At 35.1% G+C, this 9,487-nt stretch overlaps 3 protein-coding genes across 3 annotated transcripts; 1 reads left to right on the top strand and 2 right to left on the bottom strand.

The window, feature by feature from the left end:
- The first annotated feature begins 1,486 nt into the window (after positions 1-1,486).
- Positions 1,487-4,338, top strand: LOC106443767 (BTB/POZ domain-containing protein At4g01160-like). Its single transcript, XM_048776144.1, has 4 exons — positions 1,487-2,098; positions 2,289-2,459; positions 2,541-2,823; positions 3,160-4,338. Exons 1-4 carry the CDS (start codon positions 1,708-1,710, stop codon positions 3,968-3,970), a joined length of 1,656 nt encoding a protein of 551 aa, XP_048632101.1. The 5' UTR covers positions 1,487-1,707; the 3' UTR covers positions 3,971-4,338.
- A 29-nt stretch (positions 4,339-4,367) lies between these two features.
- LOC106438622 (protein CURVATURE THYLAKOID 1A, chloroplastic-like) lies at positions 4,368-5,563 on the bottom strand. The gene is made up of 5 exons (XM_013879859.3): positions 5,286-5,563; positions 4,963-5,069; positions 4,791-4,898; positions 4,632-4,703; positions 4,368-4,560 (listed from the first exon to the last, which is right to left on the bottom strand). Exons 1-5 carry the CDS (start codon positions 5,425-5,427, stop codon positions 4,495-4,497), a joined length of 495 nt encoding a protein of 164 aa, XP_013735313.2. The 5' UTR covers positions 5,428-5,563; the 3' UTR covers positions 4,368-4,494.
- Positions 5,564-7,420: 1,857 nt separating this feature from the next.
- On the bottom strand, positions 7,421-9,244 carry LOC106438623 (GDSL esterase/lipase At4g01130). The gene is made up of 5 exons (XM_013879860.3): positions 8,927-9,244; positions 8,458-8,676; positions 8,220-8,377; positions 7,881-8,151; positions 7,421-7,777 (listed from the first exon to the last, which is right to left on the bottom strand). The coding sequence occupies exons 1-5, from the start codon at positions 9,168-9,170 to the stop codon at positions 7,518-7,520; spliced, it is 1,152 nt and encodes a 383-aa protein (XP_013735314.1). The 5' UTR covers positions 9,171-9,244; the 3' UTR covers positions 7,421-7,517.
- Positions 9,245-9,487: the final 243 nt, after the last annotated feature.

Here is a 9,487-nt window from a genome sequence, read left to right as displayed (position 1 = left end):
CGGCGATCAATGAACATGCGTCAAGGTACGAGGCTGCTTCTTCCACCGGAACCAGAGCTAGACGCGACGGAGCTCCGCCGTAAGCGAAGTCGAACCAGAGGAAGAACCGTTCAACCGAACAGACTCCAACGAAGCTCGAACCGAGGAATCAGACTGGTGGATCTACGATTCACAAAAGAAACATCAACTGCCTTCAATCGATCCAAAAACCTCCGACTTTCTTACATGCGAAATCGGACATCTTTAAAGATAAAGATAAGCTTGAAGATGCGAAAGCCCAAACGGATGGGAGAGAAGAGACATCGAAGGTTCAGATCAAGAGGCGATTGGAAATAGAAGACCTAGAACGCAGATCAAACGGCTTCGGGAAAAGACCCGGAAAGGAGCCGGCGAAGACGATGCTAAAGGAGCCATCGTTTCCCGGAAACAAAAGCCGGCGAAGCTGATGCTGAAAAAGCCATCGCTTCCCCGGAAGCGAAGTCCCGACGAACGGGAGCGAGCCGGAAAAGACACCGGCACAAAGGATTCATCTCATCACTCTCCTCTGTAAAAGATCGTAGAGAGAGAACAGAGGAAAGGAGAGAGAATATTTTGGTTCAGTTAATTTTTTTTTTTTGTAAACTTTTTTTCCTTTTGTCAATTTTTTCGATGTAGATATTAGCCCATTTGGTATTTCGATTTATAGAAATTAGCTACCATGAGTTATTAAGTTATTCGGTTTTATACCAAAAAATCATAACAATATTTACTTTTTTAACAGATTTTAGTTTATATGATTATAAATCATATTTATTAAACACATAGATATATTCCTTACTATAACTTTTAAATATATATTTTCTGTTTTATCTAACTATTAAAATAAAAATAAGAAAAGAGTATTATCATAAGATAATTATATAACTATATTTTAGCGCAAATATTTACCCCTAAAAATAAAAATTATGTTTTATTTAATTTAATTTAATGAAAATGAGAAAACAAAATAACCCTTTTAACTTAAAAAAAAACAAAATTTCTAATGTGTGATTTTTTGAATGCAAATTTCAAAATTAAATACTAAAGTTTCAATAATTTTTCAATACAAATTTAGAAATTATCATATTTAGATATTTTCCTATGTTATATAGTTTAATTTTAAACTATATTAATATATAATATGAATATCTAGTAAATGAGACTTCATATTCATACGATTTATGATCATTTGTATCTTGTTATTACCAAAAACAGTTAAACTATTGATCACAAAATTCTAGTGTGAGACATTTAATATTTTTAGTAATTTATAGTCGTTTTAATAATTCAAAATATAACATATAAAAATTTTATTATATAATTAATGTGGTTGTTTAATATCTTTTAATGATAAAAATTAAGCAAAAAAAAGCTAAGATACAAAAATTATGATCAAATATTTATTATTCATAATCATTAATTATCATATATATATTAATAATATTAGTCAATTTTATAGTTTTTATTTAAGGAAAGTGCGAAAATATTTTTTTTACACTACTTATCAATTTAATAGTTAATTTAATAAAAAAATATATTATAAGTTAAGATTGACCAACCTATTTATCTAAGAATTCTGAATTGATTCTTATGGTGACACATGGCTACTAAACAATGTTGTAATGTTTCTCAATTAATATATAAGGAATGTGTAAATTCAGTCTTGTATGTACATTTATTAGTTGAGATATGTTAATTTTGGTCAAAGAGTATGTATTAATTACATTTAAAATATTTCCCAAAGTTAGTCTTAAAGTCAAAATGGCATCTAGTGAATGTATAAGGAAAGTGAGGGCGCCAGAAAAAGGAAACGTGGAATACTCCCCCTATAAAGCCAATGAGCTTTTGCACAAATCTTATAAATCTCTTTTGCTCAGATCTTTCTTCTTAAAAAAACAAATTGAACTCTTTATGGATTCGAATTCCGACCGTGGTTTTGTTTTTTGTTTTGGCTTTGCCTTCAACAATGTTCAGTTCTCCGACCATCTTCTTCGTATCGAGATCACTAATGGCGGTGAGATCACTAATGGCGATTCGGTTCAGGATCGCAAACGCAGGAGAAGAGATGTCAACACTAGCGGTTTGTTTTTTTAATCCCAAATTATTCAATTTTTTTTGTGGTTACCAAGATATTGTTGGTCTAGTGGTTATGCGATGGATTGGTTCCTTCGTGCCACAGATTCAAACCATTTTTAATATGAATTGTTATTATTTAAATCATACTGTAATTTCTAAAGACTGACTTTATAGACCTATGAAAATTATGGCAGCTGTAGGTGGTGAAAATGAGAAAGAGTGTAACCCTCCAGCTCCTAGAGTTACAGACTTACATATAAGCTCTCCCATTTTGGCAGCCCAAAGCCCATTTTTCTACAAGCTATTCTCTAATGGGATGATTGAGTCAGAGCAAAATCATGTTACTTTGAGAATCGAAGCTTCTGGTATTATTTTGAATATTTAAACATTTATTTCTGGTATTTTATTATTATTTATAAAAAGTGATGGTTTCCATTTGTTTGCAGAGGAAGCGGCTGTAATGGAGCTATTGAAATTCATGTATACAAATTCGCTATCATCAGTCACTGACGTCCCTGCTTTGTTTCGTGTTCTAATGGCCGCAGACAAGTTTGAAGTTGCTTCGTGTATGCAGTATTGCACCCGTTCGTTGCTTAATATTCCCATGACATTTCCTTATGCGTCGTTGATTCTTCGTCTTCCTTGGCCCCTGCTAGTCGCTGATTCCCTTAAGCCTTTGACAAATGTTGCAAAGCATTTCCTCATTATGCACTTCAACGATATAACCAAGTAAGTACTATTTCTGTTTCAAAAAATGTAGGTTTTAGAATTTCCACACTTATTAAAAAAATATATAAAATTCTAGTTACGAATACATTATTTTTTATAATTAATTATTTTCACAACTTTTAAGTTTTAACCAATAAAATTTTAATAAACACAATTATTATTTTTGAAGTTTATAATTTACCATTAATTAATGCATTGAAAATATAAAACATGTAATTTTTTAGAAAGATTTTTTTCTAAAATATTAGATATTTTCGGATATATACATTGAAACTTTCAAAGCTTCTTTTTTGTGTGTAAAAAAATTGTGTTCTTAACATTTTGAGTGGTTGATAGGTTTCCACCAGAGGAGTTGACGGCTTTACCGTTAGTAGGTATCATGACACTACTGATGAGCAACGATCTGATGATTACGTCTGAGGACATTGTCTACGAAGTTGTCTTGAAATGGGCAAAAGCAAACTACTCGGTTCTCGAAGAACGCCAAGGGATCCTCAATCATCTCGCTCCCTACATCCGTTTCCCTTACATGACATGTCCCAGGCTCAAGAAAATCTTGACCTCAGACGACTTTGAACCTTCTGTCGCGCACAAACTAGTCTTTGAAGCTCTTTTCTTCAAAGCAGAAACATCACTGGCTCATCGAGCCGCCATAAAAGCCGACTCACTTGGCCGACGGTTTATTGAACGAAGCTACACATGCAGACCCATCAAAACTGTGGAGTTCGAGGTGCCTCACCGTCAGTGCATAGTCTACTTAGACTTGACACGCACAGAATGCAATGCTCTGTATCCATCGAATCGTATCTTCTCTCAAAAGTTTCACTTGGGAGGGAAAGAGTTCTTACTCTCACCTTGTTGCAACAAGGACCAGCAGAATAGGTTTCACCATTTTGGATTGTTTCTTTGGTCACAAGAAAAAGGGTCGTCGGTGAGTGTGACTGTGAACTACGAGTTTTCATCTAGGTGGAAGCCAACCCAGGAGTTTGCCATAAGCCGCAAAGGAAAGTATAAGTTCACCGGAGTTCAATCTATTGGATTCAGGGACGTGTTAGGGGCACCATGGGCTACTTTCATTGGTGAGGACTCCCCCTACTTCATCAATGATCTTCTTCATCTCCGAGCCCAGCTCTCTATCCGTCTTTAGAAACCCATAGCTTTAAAATTTGTTAACTACATCCCTTCCTTTTTTCTTTCCAGCTTTAAAATTTGTTAACTACATCCCTTTCTTTTTTCTTTCTTTCTGAACTTGCATATGATGTAAATCATCTTTGTCTTTAAAGTATAAAAGCATCTTTGTTTTTCTCAAAAACTCTCATATTAAAATATTATTATTTCTGATGAGAATCTCTTGATGCGGATAACTAGAGTTCCTCCCAAAACTGAATTGCATTCAAATGCCCAGTGGTGGGATCTAAGAATATGATTAATGCAGATCTCTTACGATGAGGTTTTTAACGTACTATAAAAGATTCTTTAAGCTTTTAAATAATAAATGTTTTTTATATTACACTAAGAACCTCATCCTAAGATATCCGCATTAATCATGCTCTAAGAGAATAGTTTCAGACTTCGGAAGATACATTGTTAAAACATATATATATGTTGTATAACAATCATATTACAAAGAAAACCCCAGAAAGAAAGCTGGTTTTATATTTTGAAATGAATTTATTCAGTCCCAGCGATCTTCTTCTTCAAGGAATCAATATCCTCAGCCAACTCCTTTCTACTTGACTGAAACAAGATTTACAGAGACATGTCAGATTCGTTTATAGATTTTATAAAGTTAGTGGCAGTTATGTTACCTTGAAGAGAAGGTATCTGTAGACGAACCATCCTGTGTACCCAAGACCAACAAGTTCCATAACCTTAGGAAGCTACACGCAAAACAAATAAATATCATTGGACTCAAACCAAATAACACTTTTTTTTGATATTTAAGAGGTTGAAGATTGTTTAGTTACCAGAGGAACAGAGTTGATGGCACCAACAACAATGGAAGATAACCAAACAGCAACAATGGCTCCTCCTCCGTAGATAATCACAGTTGTCTTGTTCTCAAGACCATCCCACTGCACCCAAAACCGAACATCAAAAAACACAACGCAAAAGTGTTTCAAGCAAATGGGTTCATACCTTTTCCTTCAAGTCTGTGAAGAGTTCATTGGTGCCAATGGCCGTTGAGGTCTCGTCTGATGAAGAAGCTCTCGTCTTCATCAATTCGACCTTGTGTAAACCATTCCCTGCGATTAAACCGGATAATTTCAATGCTTTTGGTTTCGATTAAACCAACTGGCTTGAAAGCTTTGAGTAGCTTACAGTACACCATCATATATATGGATGGTGGAGATTATAAACCGGATCAACCCGAACTGAAATTCGAATTTAAACCGGTCCACTATATATACCGAACCGCCGTATCACTTAAATTTAAATTCTGGGGAAAATTAATCGGTCACCTGAAAGTAGCTTCACCGGAACAGTGAAAGAGGATCGGCCAAAAGAGCGAGGAGGAAGGTAAGGAACGGCGGAGCAGCGGGCCGAGACGGAGGGGACACGTGGAACCATCACTGCCATCGAAGCTGCTACTGTCATCGCCATCGAAGCACACCGATAATTTCTTCTTCTCTAATTTCTCCACACTCTATTTTTTGTTTGTTTGTTCTGCTGCGCTTTTGACCAGACAAGATTCCGCGTAGCGACACGTGTACATTTCTCCTGCTCTTATTGGTCGCTTCTCTCATCTTCAGAAATCCTACTCAGTGGTGATTATAGAATACTTGCATTCTGCGGGGTTTAAGGCCTCTTCTAGGCCCATTTTAAAAATGGACCATATAATCGTATTTTTGATCTATTTTGACGTTTTCTTGTTTATCTCGTAATAGTTGTAGTTTAAATTTTTAATTTATCCTTATTTGGTAAGGTTTATTTTGTAATTGTTATACTCAAAGATTAAGTGCTATTGTGTCAATCTAGAAAGTGATGTTTCAATTCTTGCATGTTACTTTGTAGTGTTTTCATATATATAAATATATTATTTGTGTGTTCTCTATTTTGAGATTTTCTACACTCTATGCAACTTAAATAGTAAGTAAGACTTATACTTTGATTGTAGTGGTATTTTTTTCTATAATTTTTATATATATAAACTTGCTATTTTGATTAATTTATACAAAAAAATTCTTAATATCATTGTTTTTATTTAATAAAAATGAATGAGCAAATAAATTGTATGATCTTTATCTACAGTCCTCAAATGGTTAAAACAATGCTATATGCTAATAGGATTGCGTTTATCTACCAGAGCCTCGATAATTACTCTCCATCAGTTTACTTGACAATATGCATTAAAATTCTTATTTTTATGCGAGATCTAATTAGTGATAGTGAAATCAAACTATAGTAACTCTCATTTACATTCAAAATTACTCACCTAACTAGTACTTTGATTCAAGCTGCGGATCGATGTTTGTGAGTCTCTACTACAAAGAGATCTTACGAGTCTCCATCTTCTTAGGAGTTCTGTTTGCACTAACCATGGAATTGGAGATGTTCATTCGGTACATTCAGGCACGAGCGCCGCCGCCGCTGCAGCCACACCCTCCGAAAGAACCACCTCCCGCACCCCCCCCCCATCAGACTTGTGTAAAAGTTTCTTCCAGAGTCTAGCTTTGATCATATTTTTCTTTTTAGATGAACCGACCATCTTCCTTTGCAATCCTCTATCCTATAGCCAAAACAAAGCCGCTCCTACTCTCTCTTCTTTGGCACAGTCTTCCTTGCTTTTATAAGAAATCTTGTTATTAATCCCATGAATCCAAATCTTCTTCCTCCTCTTCCTCTGCTTCCAGCTCGTCCGCTTCATCTGATTCATCTGCGTCCAGCTTGGCGATTCGGCGTGATTTGATTGTTTTTTCTATTATTTTTTTTTTGTCATATTGGTTGATAGATTGGGAAATGTAATAGTTACGAGTGTACATATACAATACACATATGAAACTATTATGCTATATGTTCATCAAAGAATGAATTAAAAAAATTTTTCTATCGAACATAAATATACATGTATCGGTTTTTACCATATGTATTTTTGTATCCACATAAACCGAAAAATTGTATCTATATCAAAACACATATATTGACCTTCACTGAAGACTAGCTCTAAACTCAAAATGGATCAAGATAGATGTTGGATTAATCAAGGCAATAAATTATTTCTGTTAAATTTATCTCTCTTTATGCAATACTGAATATACTAAAAATACAAAGTTATCTATCAATAGTGGAACTCGTATTTGAATAGCAACTGACAGATGTATTAGTCAGACGAAAATGAAGTGTTTTGTACTTAAATATTTTTATTCACTAGTTAGCATATATATAATACAACAAGTACTCAATGCCGGCTTGAAACTATATTGGACCCTTGGACAAAAAGTTTTTTATGTATTATAATTAGTTAAGCATAATATTATGGACTCTTGTTTTAAATGCTTAGTTGGTGAATTGTCTTAAAATTCACATCTTACCCATTTCTCAACTAATATGCTTCCAGTATGTACAACAACATGAATGTTAGGAGATTGCACTACTATTGATTTGAAATAGTGCTTATGCCTTATTATATAAACTAGCTTTAAACCCAAAAGTACGTACATGTGAAAATTGTATAAGTCAAAAGAATAAGACTGTTAAACAGACGAACATAGGTGGTTGAGCGCAAACGGAGGATATGATATCGAGCCATCGAGAATGGCCGTCGAAATGCGGCGGTTTGCAGCCTCCGTAGCGTGAATTCCGTCCCAACTCACGTAGTCTTTCGGATCACGGCAAGCCTTGGCCGTCGCAGAAGAATTTCCGATTACTTTTGTGGTGCCGCAAAATAACTTCTGATTGAAGTTGTACGGACGTCCACCGTATCCACAACAAGCTTTAATACCGTATTTCATACCTTCAATATAATCAACCAACAAAAAAAGATTCGATTAAACAAAATACCAATTTTGAATATGGTAAGTCCCATTAAACCAAACCGTCTGTCACATTACACGTACCATAGGATTTGGGGTGTTGAAAGAGGTCGAGCAGTATCTTGTGAGTGTCCAAGTATATAACGGTAGCGTTTTTCAGTACGGTTTTTGTCTCGGATAATGCCTTGTCCAATAACATGTTGTAATATTTGACGGCGTTGTTTACGGGAATGAGACATCCGAACTTGTCCAAATCCGAAATAGTATGAGGGTAACCGGTTATAATCGCCGGGTAACATCCAACCGGTGCTAAATTCAATACCAAAAATGTCCGACCCCCTATTCCATATATCTCCTACATCCATAAGACAACCTTTATAAGCAAAATAAATTATTGTACTAGAAGCGGGAGGCATGCAGTACCTTAATCGTTCCAGCAATTTGGCCAATGACTTGAGGAAGATACTGTTTTACACCATCCACTCCAATGGAAGCTAAATTCGATGTGAAATCGTTTTGGCCGATATAAAACGTATACAGCGATTTTCCGAAAATATTGCTGGGCGGTAAAATATGCAACCCTATTGTAACATAAGCATGTTCACATCATTTGCTTTGTTATTTTGACCATCGTTTTATGTATGTATAGTGTAGAATATACCTTGTCGGTTTGAGGAATGGAACTCGTCTACTCTAACCTTGAATTGTTTCATCTGATTTAGTTGAATGGCGAGTGAGAAAGGACTGATTCCGGAGACGAACAAAGACGTGTTTGGCAAAAGAACGGTAGATGCTAAGGTCGCAAAGTTTGCACCGTGTCGAAAATCGGATCCAATTGATTGCAAGTATGGGCTAAGGAAAGGCACTCCAAGAGATTCCGCTAAGAATAATTCAACATTCAAAATCATTGGACCCGGTTCATAGCACATGCAAATGAAGCTATGGTTGTAAACATCAGATTTATAAGACATTTTAGGGAAAATAATTTTGAATTTGTTTACTATATTAACAAACAAAAATATGAAAAAACATTTATTCATATCTCACGCAAAACATTCAAAAACGTTGAAATGGAATCTACTTAAAGAGTACTCATTACCTTTGCCTAAAAAAAAAAGAGTACTCATTACCTAAAAAATCAACGATGAGACGACCGTCTGAAGCACGGCCGACCGGTTTCTTGAAATAAGTCATCCCCCATGGGCCGGATTGAGCCGGAAAAGCAGCCCAAAATCCTCCAGTGTCAGAATTTGAGTCTCCGAAATTGAAAATTGCCTTGAATTCACATTTGGAATCAGCTTTATACGAAGAGAACATCACAATGATCACGATTAGAAGAGAGAAAGATACTCTTCTGTTTAGAACAGAATCCATTTTTCTCAGTTTGTGAGTGTTTCAGAGAGAGACGATTGAGATATTTAGTGTTTATAATATGCCTTTGTCATTGTTGGGTCCGTGACCCATTGTGTCTGTTTGTATATACACAAGAAGCTTTACGGTAAAATACGTATCTCTGTAGTAAAGGAAACGTTATGGGATTGTTAGGTTGAGTAACAAAATGAAGAATTTCTGGCTTTTATTTTTAAAAGAAAATTTATTTTTACTATAAATTATATATATCCATAATATGAATTAGGCAAAAACACATACCACTAAAGTTGATTTGGTAAAAAAAAACAGTTATAGGTTCA

This window comes from Brassica napus, chromosome A3 (genome assembly GCF_020379485.1).
Source record: "Brassica napus cultivar Da-Ae chromosome A3, Da-Ae, whole genome shotgun sequence".
In the NCBI taxonomy this organism is placed as follows: domain Eukaryota; kingdom Viridiplantae; phylum Streptophyta; class Magnoliopsida; order Brassicales; family Brassicaceae; genus Brassica; species Brassica napus.
This window is presented reverse-complemented; position numbering and strand designations above follow the sequence as displayed.

Bases quoted from the DNA above. Each gene is read 5' to 3' on its own strand.
- LOC106443767 (XM_048776144.1), top strand. From the start codon at position 1,708: ATGTTAATTTTGGTCAAAGAGTATGTATTAATTACATTTAAAATATTT. The intron at 2,460-2,540 runs GTATTATTTTGA...ATTTGTTTGCAG, and splicing joins TTTGAGAATCGAAGCTTCTG to AGGAAGCGGCTGTAATGGAG. The intron at 2,824-3,159 runs GTAAGTACTATT...AGTGGTTGATAG, and splicing joins CACTTCAACGATATAACCAA to GTTTCCACCAGAGGAGTTGA.
- LOC106438622 (XM_013879859.3), bottom strand. From the start codon at position 5,427: ATGGCGATGACAGTAGCAGCTTCGATGGCAGTGATGGTTCCACGTGTC. The intron at 4,704-4,790 runs GTAACTAAACAA...TTTTGCGTGTAG, and splicing joins CCATCAACTCTGTTCCTCTG to CTTCCTAAGGTTATGGAACT. The intron at 4,561-4,631 runs GTAACATAACTG...ATCTTGTTTCAG, and splicing joins ACAGATACCTTCTCTTCAAG to TCAAGTAGAAAGGAGTTGGC.
- LOC106438623 (XM_013879860.3), bottom strand. From the start codon at position 9,170: ATGGATTCTGTTCTAAACAGAAGAGTATCTTTCTCTCTTCTAATCGTG. The intron at 8,677-8,926 runs GTAATGAGTACT...AATTATTCTTAG, and splicing joins TCTCATCGTTGATTTTTTAG to CGGAATCTCTTGGAGTGCCT. The intron at 7,778-7,880 runs GTACGTGTAATG...ATTATATTGAAG, and splicing joins TCAACACCCCAAATCCTATG to GTATGAAATACGGTATTAAA.